Source organism: Camelus ferus, chromosome 16 (assembly GCF_009834535.1).
Source record: "Camelus ferus isolate YT-003-E chromosome 16, BCGSAC_Cfer_1.0, whole genome shotgun sequence".
Classification (NCBI taxonomy): Eukaryota; Metazoa; Chordata; class Mammalia; order Artiodactyla; family Camelidae; genus Camelus; species Camelus ferus.
The window spans coordinates 47171787-47189817 of NC_045711.1; the positions used below are offsets into that span (position 1 = coordinate 47171787).

Consider the following 18031-nt stretch of genomic DNA (forward strand, 5'->3'; position numbering starts at 1 on the left):
ACATATAGGCCCACCCCGCGGCGTAGGCCGGCCAATAAAAGGGGCGAAGGGCCTGTCTCCCGGCGTTCTGGACTTCCTCCGTCCGCCGGCCGCAGGAGGTATTACAGGCTGGGCGCGTAGTAAAGGAAACAAGCTGAGCGCTTCCAGTGCATCGTTTGGCGGGGGTATAAGGGCTTACGGCCAGTAATAAGAGGTGGTATCGCCGTCGGAGCGCGGAATCCCCCCTTGAGGGTTCCCACGATGACTTGCAAAAGTCCTGTGAGACCTGAGCGGCTGAGGTGGGGCACAGAGCATGTGTTTCGCATGTGGGGACGCTCGTGCCGCCATCTTGGGTGCTGGCAGCGGAACCCGCTCCCCCAGCTTCCGTTCCATGCGGGCCTGGCATATCGCCCCTCGCCAGCCAGGGACCTTTGCACTATTTGTCTGGAGCAAGGGTCGCATCGTGGCAGCAGCCCTGTGGACAGGTTGCCACGACAGTAGTGGGACATTGGGAGTGTAAGAGATACGGCATAATCAGTGTTTTTGTCACGATAGAAACACCCGGAAGAGCTCTTCCTCTCTCTAGTCTCCCCTGCCAAGCTCCCATGGAGCTTAGTTTTGCTTTTCAGGAAATTTCCTCAGTTTCTAGTGTTCTCCAGTTTCACCTCGGCAACATCTTTTGTGATTTTTCAAGTATTATTTCACCCCCAACATCACTTGGGGAAGCTGGCAAATTTTGAGGCACTGCTCCAGAGATTCTGATACCCTTATTTTGGGGTGGCAGCATGATAAACTTGACTGTTTATTAAACCACAAGGGTAGTTTTAATGCTGCTGGTGCGGAGATCACTTTTAGGCAGTCACTGAGTTTAGTATGTTGAATCTGCTGTTGTTCCCAGCTGTGGGACAAGGAGGCATTGGCTCAAATTCTTGACTCTCTCGTAATCTAGCGGGCAAGTCATTGGTCCTTGTACAACCAAGGACAAGGCCAGCTGGTAACTCATTTGATGAGAACATCGAGCCCATCACGTGTCTGGAGAGTTAGGCAGCTTCATTTGGGTTAGTTCACAGACTAAGGACTTTCACCATGTAGAAGTGTACAGCAGCATTCATTAATTGAATCGTCAGAAAACTGAGCCAGTTACCCTTTCAGAGAGAATGTGCTTCATTTTTTTCATTTTACTATTTGTCTCCCAGGGAGTGCTAGAATATAAACTCCATAAGGACTAGAGTTTTGTGCATCAGCTATTTAGTTTTCAACACCTAGAACAGTGCCTGCAACTTAGTAGACACAATAAATACTTGCTGACTAATTGAAGGGGAACTCAAGCAGGTAGGCCTGTGATTTAAATTTCCTATTATATTACCATATATAAACAACAAGGACCTACTGTATAGCACAGGGAACTATATTCAATTTCTTATAATAACATAATGGAAAAGAATCTGAAAAATATGTATAACTGAATCACTTTGCTGCACACCTGAAGCTAACATTGTAACTCAGCTACACTACAATAAAAGTAAACTTTTAAAAAATTAAGTTCCTGTTAAAATCAGAAACTAATACTTGGAGGAAGTGTGATTTTGAAGAATATGGCATGTTATCAAGAAAATGGTTGATCATTCAGCCCCTGAATAAGACCACAAAGGTAAATACTACCATTGGATAAGAAAGAAGTTAAGGTGTGATTGGTAACTAAAAATGTATCAACGGGATTGAAAAGGAAATATTTTAAAACCACAGCATTAAAAGATATCAAGAGTAGACTAAAGTTACCAGGCTTTAATACAAGACTATTTTAAGAAGACAGAAGGAAAAATTGCATACTAAAAGTGGCCACCTGTTTGACACAGCAAATACAGAACAATTTTAAACCCTGTCATAGTTTTGAAAAAGCAACAACTGGGCAATCCTATATGGGGAGTCAGGGAACCTTAGCACCAACAGTGGGACAGTCCATTTGTATTTTCCAAGTTTCTTTTGAGCTACATAGCTGGGTACCAGCTGCCTGGGATAAGAAATAAAGTCATGTAGTGTATATAAGACTTACAAGAATCAAGATAAATATTCACTGAAATGGCATTTGTGGGTGGGACTGCCACACTGGGGAGATAACATGTGATACTCTCGTGACACTTTGAAAGCCTAAATTCATTTGGTCACTTTAATGGCTTATAGCTTTGTTGAGATAGCGCTCTTGTCCATCCTCTCCTTTCCTTTCTCTCCTTTCTGGGGTCCTGGCTGTGGAGAGAGCAGCAGGCTCTGAGAATAGGAGGGGCTCCATGTTAATCCTTAGAGAAGGGGGTGGGAGAGGTGTAGAGTCTTTTGTTTTTGCCCACACTATCCTGTTCCTTTTCTTTTGCCTCCCAGCTTCAGGGACTGTGTTTAAATGTGTATAATAAGTGAGTGTAAACTGGGAGAGAGATGGATCAGGAACTGTATTATTGGATTAAAGAACGACAGGGTAGTTTGAAAAAATTTCCTGCTCAGCAGTTACAGAAAGATGGGAAGAAAAAGGGGAAAACAATTTCTGGCCCATTGCAAGGGCTGAGGAGAATGTAGGTGCAAATAAAGTCTCAGCAGCAGGTGGTTAGGCCTGGCACGGTGTGGGCGTCCAGGATATTTAATATTTTCCTTGGAGGGTGGAGATTGAAATACTGTCTTCTACTCTGTCTAGAGTTCCAGGTCAAGTCTGAACTGAGCAGGTGCAAACCTCCTTCGCAGAACCCACTGATTAACCTTGTGAAATCCAGGGTGTATCCATCTTCACCGGGGAAGCTACCCGCCTCCCTCCCCCACAACACTCCTCCTCCCCCCTCTTTGCCTGGGACAGCTGTTAATAGGACAATTACCCAAGAAGCAAAAGAAAGATCCCGTGCTGATGTGTCATCAGTCCTGGTTTATCCATTAAGTCAGAGGGAGAAGACCACTGGAAAAAGTGAGCGCATGCACTTGCTCCCTAAGGGAGAGGCTGAGAGCCATCAGTAGAACCAGGCCTTGACGGGGAGACTCCAGGCTGCTCAGGAGAGGAGAGAAGGCAGTGGGAAGCCAGAAAGAGGGTTAGTTCTAATACACAGGGATTTAGGGTCATAAAAAGAGCCAGTTAACTACACTGAAATCTGATATGTTGACCCACCTTCCTCCTCAGGAAAAGCTTTTGCTGCCACCAGCAGGCACATCCATCCTCCAGTCATCCTGAGAGAATGACACCTGCCAGGAAACCCTCAGAGGAGGGAACGTGGGAAGGCAGGCTGGCTGCGGCTCAGAGTTCTTGTGGAATGGCAGAAATTGCCTTTTTCCCCAAGGGGAAACCCAATCTTTCTGCTATTCTGGTTGCCCATTAGTTTTCCTTTCTTTAAAATTATTTTTATTTTTTTAAGATGAAAGTAGATCTATTCAGGGAGATTGCACACTCCATAGAGTGCAGGCCATCTCAGACGGCATAAACATGTTTTTAAATGTCCCTAGTCTATATAAATACTTCTCACTCTCCAATTTGCAAGTATTCCAACAGAATGGATGAAATGGCTGCCTGAGATTTCCTTACCGCCCTTCTGAGAGATTCTAGGATTACATCCTGTCAATACTAAACGTTACCCTGTTTTGCAAGGAAATCAATTAGTTTTCCAACTAATTCAGACATCTGGCCCCCTTTCTTACATGGTAAACATCATTAGCAAGCTTGTTACCATTAAACCATCAAAAGAGGTAAAGCTCTTCTGCAAGCTAGCCTCTTCCCTGTACACTCTTCCCATGGCTGTCTTAGAAGATTGCTTCTCAACCCTGGCTGCACATTAGAATCACCTGGGGGACTTGTAAAAGCTATCAGTGCCCAGGTCCCACCCCCAACCAATTAAATCACAGTCTCTCAGAGCAGCCTGGGGCGTCAGGATTTTGTAAAAGCTCCTCAGGTGATTCTTATGTGCAGCCAGAGTAGAGAATCACTAGCTTGGAGCAGGAATCCAAGTTGGGTAAAAAAGAACAGCAGCGATAATGCACAAGCACAGACTAGAATCACCACCTGACTTTAGGATGTCCTCCTTCTCAGTCGTAACATGTTGTCTTCCTGGACCTATCCAATGAAAACGCCTCATTGGTCACTCATGCCTTGGTGTAACATCTCATGAAGCTGGGTTCGGCCATCCCGTACGTCTCACCACACTGTCCCAAACAATGTTGGGTAATTTGCTTTGTATAGCTCTCAGTGCGGCATGTCATAATCAGCAAGGTACTACTGGGGGGGGGGGGAGTGGATATTTTGGATTCAGAGTTGCGTTCAAGTCTGGCTCTGCCACGTATTATTTGGGCCCTCCTGAACTAAAATGGAGATGACAATGTACATATTCACATTTAAAAATCAGATCCTGTGTATAAAGCCATTCATGCATGGGTAGAGCTAAGTGTGAGGTCCCTTTCTCACTCAACTCTCTACAACGTTATCCCAGAGAAAGCCAAACATGTTGCAGAAATGAGAGCTGTCCTTAGAATGGTCAACTGGAAACATCCTGCCGACAGAGCAGGGAAGCTTTTGTTTTCTCTCTGGAGGATTCCACAAGCACACACCTCACACTACACACACACCTCCCCCTCTTGACATTATAGCAGGAAGGATAGAGAGAGGCTGTTACCCGAGGGAGCTGTTTCTTCTTCTCACACAAGAACAGATGCTAAAATCCTAGGACAGACAGCACAGAATACGGCAGCAGGCGGGTGAGTCAGAGGAAATGGGATGGTCTCACCTCCAAGATACACCAAGGCCCAGAGGGGACACTTTTGAATCACTAGGCTCCTAGAGACGCCAAAGGGCAGAGACATATGTGTATGTGTTTTTACTACCAATTCTTGTAATAAAGGAGAACAAATCTGACTCTATATTGGGTCTGTTCCTTTAGTTTTAACCACTGTGCCCTGCTTTCTAGGCTGTTTTGCTAGCTGTGCACCTTTTGTAAAACAATGTTGCCTTTAGCCTGAAATATACAGGAGAGCCTATTCTAGGGGCTCTGACCTTTTAAGGATGTTAGCACTTCTATGTTTATGTAGAGTTGGCAAGTTGCAAAATAGAGAATAACCTTTGCTTGTTGGAGGTTTACAGGGACACCATGGCCTGACCCACAGGGACACCTACAAGAACAAAGAATTCCTGCAGCAAGAAGTTTGCAACAACGAACCACACCTCCTCCCCAGTTTTTGTTTGTTTGTATAAAAGGAGCCTGTATTCTGACTGGAGTCGGATTGTTCTCCATGACATTCGTCTGCCATCCTCTCGGTCTGCCAGCTTTCCGAATAAAGTCATTATTCCTTGCCCCAACACCTTGTCTCCCGATTTATTGGCCTGGCATGCAGCGAGCAGAACAAGTTTGGACTTGGCAACATTCTGAGTCCAGCTCCTCCATAGACCCCAGCTGGTAGAGTTGCACACAGCACCTACCCCCTGGGCTCCCCCACCCCAACCCAAGGAAGCTGAGAGCTGAGAAACAGCAAGGAAACTGCTTTTGAACCCAGCTCTGGCTTCCTCATTCCGGGAGGCTCTCCAGGGTCTTCTCTTCTGCTGCACTTACACGCTTCTCAAGGGCTGCCAGGCTTACACTTAAGTCCTTTTGGGGTGATGCTCCATGGGAGACACTGTCCTGACACTACACATGGACCTTGTGCTTTTACACAGAATCCCATCAAAGTGGGGCCCAGAGGAGGGAAAGGAGTTCTGGGGTCTCTGTTGAGGGAGACTGGGGAGGAGCCATCATTGGGGAAAAATCTCTTCCTTGAAAAGTTCTACTTGAGCACACTGAATTTACTTAGTCACCACTGCACTTAAGCGGTAAAGAGATCCTGGTGACTTTAACAATAGCAACCCAGGTGGTGCAGGTGGTGGTGCTGAGGATTTGTAGGTCCTCAACTTCCTTCCCAGCCTTCTCTCACCCCCCACCCCTCTACCTCTCTCCAGTGTCTTGTCAACCACTCTCCTGTAACTAACTACCCACCTACCTCTCTCTGCAGAGCATACCAGCTCTCTAGGTCCCCTGTCTTCCTCCTCCCTTCTTCTACAAGCTGACCCTCTCCCACTGTGGGTACCATATGCCACACAGAGGCTAGGAAATGCCACTGGAAGCTTTCTGGTGCTGTCTTTGTAAATATGAGCTAATAATGGACTAGCTCACAGAAATATTAAAGCATCAAAATAATCAAATCAGTATTTTTAATAACATATTGAGCTGACATGACCACTGACATCACTTCTGATGATCTGGAATCCAAACAAATAAAGTACTGTGTTTTCTCCCCTCATTATACCAAGTAGCGCTGATTAATGTTCATTATTATAGCTCTGGTAGCCTGCAGGGAAGATTCAGATGCCTTCTAAGTCATCACAAAAGGAGGTGCGATAGATGTTTCCTCAGATGTCTGTGTGGCTCGCTCCCTCACCTCCTTCGGCTCTTTGTTCAAATGTCACCTTCTTGAAGGCTTTCTCAAATGACCCTCATGAAACTGGCATACTGCCCAGCCTCTCCCCACCCCTTACATTCCTGATACCCATTCCTGCTCTATTTTTCTTCATAGCACTTATCACCAGCTCACATATCTATTTTATTCATTTACCTGTGTATTTTCTGTCTTGCACAGAAATTCGTGCACACACAAACACTTGAATAAGCTCCATGCGAGCAAAGATCTTATGTTGGCTACTGTTCCATCACAGTGGCTAAAAACGTACCTGCTACACGGCACTCAGACTTTGTCCAGCATATAAAATATGGTTTCGTCGGACCTATTACGTGCCAGGCTCTGTCTAGGGCAAATTAGTAAAAATGATATTTAGAGATTAAGAAAAGTACAATAAAAGAAATATGTAGGGTGCTGAGCTAGAAACTGGGACAGCAGAGACCTACGAAGTTAGATTCGGTGCTTGTCAGAGAGGGTCTTTTAGAGATGACACTGAAGTTGAGATGAAGAATGAGAAGACTTGGTACTAGTCAGCAGAGGAAAATCCCATCCCCCAGCCATCTGGGATGAGGGAGTGTGGCACCCAGCATAAGAGGACCTGAAGAGAAGAAGAGGGAGGAAATTTTTAGTCTGAAACCTGGGTTCCACCTCCATGCAACTATTTATTAGCTAAACAGTCTTGAAAAGGTCACATAAACCTGGAGCCTCCCTTTCCTTAAAATGGGGGTGAGACCACCTACTTCACAGGTGTGAGCCCTCTTAGATAATGTATGGGATAGTGTTGAAGTGTAAAATGCACGCCTGGTGTTGTGATGGGTAAATGGGTAAGTACTGTGAACTCCGTACCCTTCAAGTGTGAATCTGCCACTGGCCTCGAGGATCCTGAAGGGAAAGCTTGTCCTCTGGTATACTCAGACCAAAGGCACCCAAACATGGCAAAGCCTGACGCCATTCACTGGTGGAGCATTTATGCTGCTAGGCATCTGTCTCGTTTCAGATTGTGTCCTGTCGTGCCTGTGTCTTGGGAGAATTCTGCTGAGGTGTCCGGGCACCATGGCTCCCTTGCCCAGGTCGTGTGAGAGGAGTGGGAGAACTTCTTCTGCACAGAGGGGTTCCTCTAGAACTGTCCTCATCGGCTCCCACTGCTAGAAGCTGTCTCTGAGACCCAAAGGATGACCTGATACATCTGTCCCCACGGTACCTACCAGGAGTCAAAAGACAGACTGGACTTCGCCCGTGTTTTCTGCTGGCCTCACGACAGTCTGCGGACGTCGATGCAAACCAAACCCACAAGCCAGAGAGGTTAGGAGGGGAAAGAGGGGCCGGTCCTGGGACACGGAGGATGCCGAGAGCTCTGGGCTTTGAGGGGCGGAGGGCGAGGGAAAGGAGAGGTGGGGGGAGGAGGGCTGGGGTGTGGGCGCAGGCGGAGAGGGCGGGAAGAGGGGGCGAGGAGGAAAAGGCCGCGGGGAAAGGAAGCACCCGCGCGGAGGGGCAGAGGGGGGCGGGCGCGAGGCCGGCGGCCGCCGGGGAGGGAGCGGGCGGCGGCCTCGGGGGGCGGCGGGCGCGGGGCGGGGCGGCTCTGTCAGCGCGAGGCGGCGAGCGGAATGCAGCGGCCGGAGGCCTGGCCACGTCCGCACCCGGGGGAGGGGGCCGCGGCTGCCCGGGCCGGGGGCCCGGCGCCGCCCGTCCGAGCCGGGGAGCCCGCGGGGCTGCGGGTACGGAGCGGGCGGCGGGAGCCAGAGAGGCTGGGGGCGTGGGGGGGGGGTGCGCCAGCTCGCGAGCCGCTCGCCGGACGCCAGGGAACTTGGTGCCGCCAGGACGGGCCGGGGAGGGGCGGCGCCCGCACAGGCAGAAAAGTTCTCGAGGAGGCCGGTCTGCGTCCGCGCGGGCGAAGTTCTGCCGCAGTCGGAGCGGGCTGGGGCACGGCTCGGCCGAGCTGGATTGCGCTTCTCCCGGAGGTCCCGGGAGCAGAGGGGCCGTCCCGGGCCGTGGGCTGTCGGGCGTGCTTCTGGAGGCCACCCGGGCCGGGGGGCTGGGGGCGCGCGGAGAGCGCGGGTCCAGCTTCGGCCGAGGGCCGCTGGAGGAGGAGGAGGCTCGGCGCCGCTGTCCCCCCCGGCCCAGGTTCTGTGATACACTCCGACTCGGGCTCTGGAGCAGTCAGTGCATGACAGAACTTGGGCCCGGAAGGACCTTCTGCACCCCATGGGCACAGCGCCCAATCCGGGCCTGCAGTGGAACATCTGCCTGGGAGAGGAGCAGGGCACCCAAGTGGCCCACGTGGCACAGGGTTGGGCCGGAACCAGCTGTGGACCTTTGTGGCTGGGGTTGCTGGTGCCTGAGGATGGACTCCTGGTGCCAGCAGATCCCATAGAGCCAATGACAGGGAGTCTGCCTTGAGTCAGGGGCCAACGGAGCTCTTCCCCCATGTCAGTTGCAGGAACCTTCCCTCTACACCATCAAGGCTGTTTTCATCCTAGATAATGACGGACACCGCCTGCTGGCCAAGGTAACCTCCCGCCCTCACCGGAGGGCCCCTGAAGACCCTGTGCCACAGCCCCAAGCACAGAAGGGACTCTTCTGTCTCCTGTCACAGAGACCCCACTGTAGACTCTGTGACTCAGAGCATCTCAGCTGAGACCCTTCCAAAGGTCATCCTGTCCATCCTCCTGCCTTGTCAGACTGCTGGTCCCTGAAGGGGAAGCCTGTCTAGTCTCTTTCTACTCATGTTCCCTACCATGTCTTCTCCCCATCCTTTCCACTGGCCTGGGACCCAGGAGTTCTAGTCCCCAAATTCTAAACAAGCAACCTCCACTTTTCTTCTACAGCTCGGTTACCACTAAACCTTTAGAACCAGACAGGACTTTAGAGACTATGTAATCCAACTTTCATTTCACAAATGAGGAAAATGCGGTGTAGGGAAGCTCAGTGAGTTGCCTGAGGTGGTCACAGATACTAATATGAGAACAGAGGTCCAAACTCAGGTATTTTGACTTGAGGCTTAGTAGGGCGGTTTTTCACTGCAGTTCACTGCACAGTTATTTTGCTTCTATCCTAGTGAACATGGCCAGGATAAACCAAACTAGAATAATCCAAAAATAAATGTTTACCATCAACACAATTAAGTAGAGTAGAGCTGTAGTACCTAAACTAGTTATGAAATGCATTATAGATTTTTCATTTGTTTGAGGCTGAAACTTTTTGTCTTCATGGCATTCAAATGAACTTGTTCACCACAGCAGTGGCTGGCAGGGAGACTACTATTTTGCAGATGGGGTCCTAAGTGGCAAAATCCACATGCAGGAGATTGAAAGCTGAGCTGAGCATCCCTTGCCCCAGCAGATGGTCCGAGGTAGCTCAGCAGTACCAATACCAGGGCTTCCTCCCAGCAGCTCACATCCATGTTCAGATGCAGAAGCTGAGTCAGAGAGTCAGCAAACCCAAACAAAACGGCATTGATTAACTTAGGCGGTGTGTGCTGGGAACTTTTCCTTAGACATTTAATCTTCACCATAACCCTGTCTGAGGTCAGACCATCGTTGCTGTTGAAACCCAGCTCTGCCCCTTACAACTGTGAGATGTCAGGGGAGCTACCTGACTTCTTCACATCTCAGTTTCCCCATCTCTATAATGTGGATAATAAAGTTGCTGTTGTGATTGTTATTGTGTTAAAGGGCCCCTGGCTCTGCCATCTTTCCTGCAAACTCCGGTTAGTGTAGAAACTGTGACCAAGTGACCATGCCAGTCTTTAGCTCACTGCACATCTGCTGAATGTTCAGAGGCCTCCAAGAAATCAGGAGAGAACTCCAAAAGCAGGCCTCAGAATTCTTCTCCTTTCTATGACTTTCTTTGCTCAGAATTTGTATTTATGGGGAAACAATGAGCAGATGGACCAAGAGGGCAGTAAAGAGGAGACGGGGAACGGCAACAGAGTCCCGCTTGGCTAGCACCCACCACTCCCTGCCATCCATCCAGGCCCTGTGGAACAGCTGTCACCTTTTCTCCTTCCCTTTCTCATAGTATTATGATGACACATTCCCCTCCATGAAGGAGCAGATGGCCTTCGAGAAAAATGTCTTCAACAAGACCAGCCGGACTGACAGTAAGTGTCCGCCTCTTCCTCGCCCAGAACCCTCAGATGCACAACGTCATCTTCTCCATCTGGACACATCTGTCCCCATCGGCCTCACACACCCACAGGGCATTCTTTCTTCTTCAGAGGTGCTTTTTCTCTCCTTCCCAGCTGTTCTTTTCTCCCTTCCTCCAGTGTGCCTTCACTCCCCTTCTTCTCAAACCAACCCCCCCCCCACCTTCCAGCACACCTGAACCTCTCCCTCAGTGGAAGAGGACAACTGTGTTGTGGGTCCCCCACCAGCCTGGGGCTGGTGCAAGGCATTGCATATGGGGGTGGAAGGTTGACCTTGAACGGGGTTTGTTGACTCCTCGGAATGAGGCAGTCAGTTGCTAGAAAAGGAGTGGAGTCTTGGGGGAAGGGACACAGAGTAGCCTAATGGTGGTGTCCCTAGTGCTCATCTTTCCAAAGGTTCTAGGCTTTCTAAAGTTTCTTTGGAAAGGGAAGAAAGAAATAGAGGGAGAGGTGCAGAGCTGGAGATGGGGACAAGGGATCAGGCAGAGGTGACCAGACTGAAAGTTCCCTTCACTTCCAGGTGAGATTGCGTTTTTGGGGGGCATGACCATCGTCTACAAGAGCAGCATTGACCTCTTCCTGTATGTGGTGGGCTCATCCTCCGAGAATGAGGTGAATTCAGGAGGTTGGGGTGACAAGGAGGGTCTGTCTGTGGGGGAATGGCTTAGAGTCTGGGGTAGAAGCTGGGCTCTGAAGGCTCACTGTTGGTACCTCTCCTTCTAGGCTTTGGGGGACTGGGAGCAGCCAGAATGGTTCTTTTTGGAACAATTCATACCCATGATGCCCCTTAGATTCCTTGGGTACCAGAAATGAAGTCCTCTGTAGGGACCCTTTGTTTCTGTCTTTTTATTTTTCTTTCTTTTTTTTTTTTTAATGGAGGTACTGGGGACTGAACCCAGGACCTCACTTTGTTTCTTAAACATCACTGGAGAAGGATGTACTCAGTTTCCCACAGTGGGCACTCCAGTGCTTCCCAACCCAAACACGGGGAGGCGCCCTCTCAGGTCAGGCTGCATTCAGGCTCCAGCCCTGTCCTATGGGAAAAGGGACAGCTGCCCACCACTGCCCACACAGATAGGCTCTGAGGTTCCCTTTCGGCCTTCTCAAACTCAAGTCTCTTGTTTTCCTCCTCCCGTGTCGGCCCACCCCCAGCTGATGCTCATGTCTGTGCTCACTTGCCTGTTTGAGTCCCTGAACCACGTGTTAAGGTGAGTGATGTAAGTGATGTCCTCTGTCCTCCAAGGCCCCCATCCCCTTAGGCCTTGATACATCACAGAGGCAGGGCCCTTCCTACCTGGTTTTCTCCTGAGGTCCCCACAAGACTAAGGCTGGAGCCAGAGCATCCTACTGCAAGGCCCCTGCCTTTTACCTGATCACACGTGGCTATAGCCAGAAAATGAGACCTAAAGAAGCTAAGTGATTTGCCTGAGGTTACAAGCTATTTATGTCAGAGCAGAGATTCAAATTCAGGTTTGACTTGAAGCTCAGGGTGGTTTTCACTCCACCCCGATTCAGTGATCTAGCCTGGGCAAGCCGAACTCGGATAACCCAACGATAAATGTCCGCAGTCAACACAATTAACTATGGTAGAGCTGAACTGAACTGCTATGAAATACCTTAGGGTGGGCATAGGGTCAGTGACCAAAGTGTGGGAGGTTGGGTAGGGGGAGCTGACAGAAGCAGAGCCTTTGTGCTGGAATCCCTTGCACAGGTGCTGCCTTCACTGCCCTTGACATTCTCCTTCCTGTGCTTGTTGTGGCAGGGTGGGAAGTGAGGCAATCTTTGGAGAGAGAGGGTCTGCCCACCTAGGCGGGGACCCAGCTCCTCCTGACTGCGGGGAGGTTCTGAAGCTGTGTCTGCCTTCAGGAAGAACGTGGAGAAGCGCTGGTTGCTGGAGAACATGGACGGAGCCTTCCTGGTGCTGGATGAGATCGTGGATGGCGGGTGAGGAGTGGGGAGAGAGGGGCTGGTCAGGGACACTCACAGCAGGAGGTGCCTTTGGGGGTCATCAGCTCTCGATTGCACCCAGCACATTGTTGGCTCTCTGGCCAACTTCTCCCTCCCTTCCTGCAGCATATTCCCGGTGATCCCATCCCCCCATGCCACTCATGAGTTTGGAGACTGACTTCAGTGTAGGCCAAAGTCAAGCACACAAGAAAGTAATCTGATGTCAAACTATGGCTGGTTGTTGACTAGGCAGGGTCTGGGGGGAACGGTTTGCTCTCCAGTGCCCAGGAAAAGCAGGCAGCACAGAAACTTGCCCCTCCCTGGAAAGACTTCACTCAGGCATAGCCCTGCTACCACCACACCTCCCGCTCTTAGATGACCTTTCCAACACTGGCTAGATGCATGACCTGGGCCAGTTCCTTATTTTCCGTATTTTCTCCATCTTTCAAATGGTGATGATAAAGGAACCACCTCAAAGGGTGTGGGGTTAAATGAGGTTATGCAGGTGAAGCTCATGGTTCTCTTTCTATAAACGTTTCCTCCTGTTGGTATACAATTATATCCTTAGGAAGCTGGGAGCTCTTATGAGAAGGGTTGGTTAGTGAATTTCCTTGGGGGGCAATATTCAGGGAGAAAAAAAAGTTCTGGCTCTGGGGCAAAGGATAATGGAAACTGCTCACCTTGAAGACATCCACATGCCTCTTATCATTACATCCATTTTACTGATGAGGAAACAGGCTCAGAGATTCAAGTGACTTGCCCAAGATTACGTGGCGAGGGAGTGGCAGGGCCGAGATTTAAAGCCATGTACGTGTTTTGAGAGACTGCTCTTTCCATGGCCCTATACCACACTGCCGGGGGGCAGAGGCTCTGGGGCTGGGGTACTGTGGAATCCTCCCTCCTTCGCTCTGTAGCTGTTGACCCCCTGCTACTGCAAGGCCTTGTGCTAACTGCTAGGACTGAACAGTGAGGGGAATAAGACCAGGTCTTGTGGAATATACGATTTGTGAATACACTTCGGTGGAACCTCTTTAAGTAAAACTCACATACACGCAATTACAGATACAAAATGAGGTGCAGGGCCTTAAAAGGGGCCCTTCCTTGCAAGAGAGGTTGTAAACTTTATCAGCTTCTGGTCTGTAACCCTAGTAGGCCCAGTTTCTGCCTGCTGAGGGACTCACAGTTTCCCTCCAGTGAAAATCAGGAGCTATACTTCAATAAAAATGTGTATGTGTATATATACACACATACATAAAAATAGTAGATAAAAAATCTACTAAATGGAAAAAAAAAAATCAGGGAAGTGTTAGTGGAGGTAATAGCTGAACTGGAGCCTCGGCCTGGGATGTCTGTGTAAAGGACCTCTGGTGAGGGACCTGGGGCTGCAAGTGCCTCTGTGAGGAGCCTGGAAGAGGCTCTCAAGAAGTGTTTGTTCACTTCCTTCTGCCCTGGAGGAGCCTCACTCAGTCCCCATGGGCCCTACCCCACAGTGACCAGCCCTCACCCCTGCACATACCCACACATGGCCCCAGAGCACCCCCAGGGCATGAGAGAGTTGCCAACTAGCTGAGAAAAGCCTCCACGTTTGGGTCTATCAAAAGGGAAGGTAGGTTCTGATTTTGGGAGTTCCATGGTATAAAATAATAGTGAAACAAGATAGAGACCTCAGAGGGGCCTCCCCCCCTTCACTGCACCTGAATCCATCCCTAGACTCAGAGGTGAAGTGAATTTTCTAGAGCTCTTGAGTTTTTGAACCCCTGCTTTTGACAACCTGATCGTTCTAGACTGGACTGCCCTCACCTGACCTCTAAGTGTTTGCTCAAGTGTGTGAGAATCTGGGCTGAAGGCTTTCCGTGGTGAGGGAGTTCTAACTTGAGCAATAGCAGCAGTAAGGTACCTTGAGGGGAGGATGTTGCAGGATATGGCAAGGGAGGGAAGGGCTTAGCAAGGAAAGGAGGCAGAGGGGCGAAGCATGTGGTTAATTTTCCTCCTGGTTTCTCTCATCTTGTAGTGTGATTCTGGAGAGTGACCCCCAGCAAGTGATCCAGAAAGTGAATTTTAGGGTAAGAGTCACGCTGTATCCCCCCTCACTCCTACCTCCCCCAGGCTGCCCTTCCCATCCTCCCCACCTCCTGTCTTCCCTGTGTCTGGGCTGCAGGACCCGGATGGTGGGAGTACAAGCTCCTCCAGCAGAAGAAACCAGTAAGCAGATGCATTTGTAGAGGGAGTGGCAGTCTGGGGGGTATTGGTTAGTAAAAGAGATCTCTGTCCTCTCCCCCTGTAGAGAGAGACAAACACCTCACCATCCTCCCTGGTGGAAAGCACCGACTGGGGAAATAAATCAGTCCTCAGAGAGACACCAGGTGGCTGCCTTGGGCTTGGAGCTGGAGTTGGGGTGTAGATGGAATCTCCCTGCCTAGTTTGGCTTCTCATGTTTGGATGAAACCTTTCCTCTCATCTTTATTCCCCCATCAATCTCTTGCCCACCTTACACCATAGACGGCCTTGGGGGTCCTGGCTTCTAAATGACAGGCCCTAGGACTTCCACTAAGTGTGATACACATCCAGTTTGTGATCCTCTAATCACTGCCTCCCCTCACCGCTGCCCCCCACAAGCCTCTTTCCTTCGCCTCTCTTTCTTCATCCAATACCCTTGCCCTGGCTTGACCACCTTTGACTCTGCTTCCCTGCAGGCAGATGACAGCAGCTTGACTGAACACAGCGTGGCCCAGGTAGGCCCCCTCTGTCTGCCTTGGTCAGAAATGGGTTAGAGAGAGGAAAGCAGAGCATCCCAGAGGGGACCCAGGGGGCTGTCAAAGCTGAGAAATCAGGGGTTCAGGGGGGAACGGATGAGGCAGTGACAGGCCACCTCTTAGAGACAGTCATTGGAGGCTTCTAGGGTCCCCGAGGTGATGTGGAGCTGGGTATTAATAAATGATGGATGACTTCCCAGCAGCTCACCTCATCTCTGGCTTGATGTAGTTGGATTGAAACCCAGGATGAGCCCACCCTGGAGAGAGCTGGGTCACTTGTTCCCCAAGGCAGTCTGGGAGCTCAGGCTTCTGATGCTTCCTCCAGACCGGAGAAGATACCAAAGAGAGTTTTCCTCCAAACCCTCACCCCTAGCTGTTTAAGGTGAACACTGAGATTGTTAAGAGACCCTTAGACCCATGACAGGGTCTAATCCTCACCACTTGCCACCTTGTCCTGAGTGACCTGACTGTGGAAAAGTCTACCCCTGCCAGTCCCCGCCGTGGTCCTGTCTGAGGGGTGCATGTGGGGCAGGGGGGAGGTTTCCAGATCTGTGGCCTGACTGGTTTCCCAGTGTGCAGACTTCCTGCTTGTCAGGCTTGGCCTCCATTCTGTCTGCCCACAGGTCTCTCTGCCCAGACTAACCCTGCTTTTATGGAGCTTCCTGCCCTGGCACTAACTTCCTCCTGCTGTGGTGGCCCAGGCCGAGATGGGCCTGTGCCGTCCCGTGTGGAGCCCCAGGAGTGGTGCCCACTGTCCGGTGACTGCCCTTTGTGCCTACTCTGCCTCTCCCCTTCCCGGTTCCCCATGCCTCTTCCTACCCCACTGAGGTGAATGCAGCCCTGTGGCAATTCTCAGGCCAAGGAGGTTAAGGAGCAAAGAGCAGGGCAGTTAAGAACAGGGCTGCTGGCGTGAGTCATCCCAGGATATATGTTCGACCTTATCACCTACAAGCTGGGTCACTGAGGGCAAGTTCCTCAACCTCTCTGGGCCTCACATAATCACATGACATTCCTCACAGAGTTATTATGAGAATTAGATGAGCTAATACATGGAAAGCTCTTAGCACAGATCCTATTTTCCAAAGGGAGAAAGAATGAAGACATAGCACTTTAAATGAAATTCTTGAGTAAAAACCAAGGAAGTTGCAGGTAGTGAATGGGAGATGGAAAGAAGAGAAAGTTAGATTCCAGCTGGGAGAAGGAGAACCCCAGGGCTAAGCTGTCCCTAAGAGAGGGCAGGAGGAAGGGACACACAGTGTGGGATGGGGCTTCTTCAGAAAGGAATGAGGCTTGATGGCTGGAGGAGCCATCTGAGGGACATACCTGGGGTCCCCACCATGTTGTCATGGATTTGTATAAACATGGGACTGAGGCCATTTCAGCAGGATGTGAGAGTGAACACATTTGAGCGCAGGTGTCCCCCGGCAGACTCTGGCCAGGAACCCTTTGCCAGCTGTGCCACATCAGCAGCAGGTTGGGTGGGGTGTTGAGGATACACTGCCAGCCCAGGCCAGAGCTAGGGGTTTGCTGAGGTGTCTGGGCTCAGGAAGCGTCAGGCCAGGGCGTCTCTGCCCGGATGTGGCACTGTGGGCGGGAGCTCGCATGGCCTGGTGCGGGGGAGACAGGGCTGCTGGCACACCCTGGCTGCAGATGCAGGAACTGGAGGGCTGGGCAGGTTCTGGCCTGGACTGGTGGTTGGCTGCAGCCAGTGTGAGCTGCTCATTCAGTCTTGATGGCCTGTCCCCACTGAAACCAGGCAGAGGTGAGCTGCTGCCACCTAATGACCGGGGATTGCAGGGACACTTAGAGAAGGTGGCTGTAGACCTCCCCCTCACTGCAGTTGTTAACATACTTGACATTCCCCCTAGTAATTCTCTCAACCTTCCACACCCCGCCCCACCCAGGTTCTTCAGTCTGCCAAGGAACAAATTAAATGGTCGTTACTGAAATGAAGGCTGTGCATTCAAGGCTCCCTACCCCCAGATCATTCCCCCCCAAATCCTGGCAAAAGCACAAAGACCCCAGGGGACACTGGAGACCCCTCTATATCCCCGGGCCCTCCCAGAACTGACTCCAGAGGTCTCTGGCCAGGGACTCTGAGATGCAAAGATTTGGCTTCAGCATTGAGTCACGCCTTCTCACTGCCCTGGCCTGCCCTTTCTGCCGTGAGAACCAGCTGAGCTGCCTTTACTCAGACCTTAGGCATCCCTGGCCCCAGAGCACAAATAAACCTGCTTTTATCTCCTGCCAGTGGTCTCCTTCTCTCTTGGCCTGGGAAGAGTGTGTGTGCGTGTTCTGATAAGGGCTTCTGCACTCTGCGTGGCTTGTCTTCAGAATGCCCAGCACCATGCATCCTTGTGGTTGTGTGATTGGGGAGAGGGGTGGGTCAATGAAAAGGGAACAATTTAACATAGTGAGGGGGTATGACACTGATACTCGGACCCAATATGTGGTGGGGAGGGCTGGGTATGATTGTGTGACATGATAAAAGAGTTATGGTGGGAGGAATGTGTATTTGGGGGGAAAAGGAGAACAGAAGATGGTACAGACATGGTGGCCCCGCTAGGGATTCTTTGAGTCACTTTTTCCATTATCAGCCTCCAGAAGGGAAGGGCGGAAGGCTTCCTCCAGAAAAACTGAGGAACAGCACGCCTGTTTTTCTTGGCATTCTCGGGACCGCGGAATTCCTATGCTGGCAATTACCCTGGGCACTAGAGCCCTGCAAGCTCGCCATGGCTAGGCCCGGATGCTAGGGGCGAGGAAGCAA

General features: G+C 50.7%; 1 protein-coding gene and 1 long non-coding RNA gene across 9 annotated transcripts; one reads left to right on the forward strand and one right to left on the reverse strand.

Moving 5' to 3' along the window:
* Positions 1-1757: 1757 nt before the first annotated feature.
* On the reverse strand, positions 1758-7963 carry LOC116656847. Of its 7 annotated transcripts, XR_004311842.1 has the most exons (6): positions 7626-7826; positions 6692-7018; positions 4611-4771; positions 3119-4054; positions 2835-2998; positions 1758-2244 (listed from the first exon to the last, which is right to left on the reverse strand). It is a non-coding gene; the product is annotated as an uncharacterized LOC116656847 (long non-coding RNA). The 7 variants fall into 7 exon arrangements; XR_004311843.1 differs by having other exon boundaries at positions 1758-2223; positions 3119-4771; XR_004311840.1 differs by having other exon boundaries at positions 3119-4771.
* A 13-nt stretch (positions 7964-7976) lies between these two features.
* COPZ2 (COPI coat complex subunit zeta 2) lies at positions 7977-17514 on the forward strand. 2 transcript variants are annotated; one of them, XM_032457848.1, is made up of 9 exons: positions 7977-8135; positions 8852-8926; positions 10438-10519; positions 11085-11176; positions 11717-11772; positions 12431-12508; positions 14523-14574; positions 15205-15243; positions 15888-17162. In XM_032457848.1, exons 1-9 carry the CDS (start codon positions 8025-8027, stop codon positions 15939-15941), a joined length of 639 nt encoding a protein of 212 aa, XP_032313739.1. In that variant the 5' UTR covers positions 7977-8024; the 3' UTR covers positions 15942-17162. The 2 variants fall into 2 exon arrangements, with proteins under 2 accessions (XP_032313739.1, XP_032313740.1); XM_032457849.1 differs by lacking the exon at positions 15888-17162 and adding an exon at positions 17169-17514 and having other exon boundaries at positions 7979-8135.
* Positions 17515-18031: the final 517 nt, after the last annotated feature.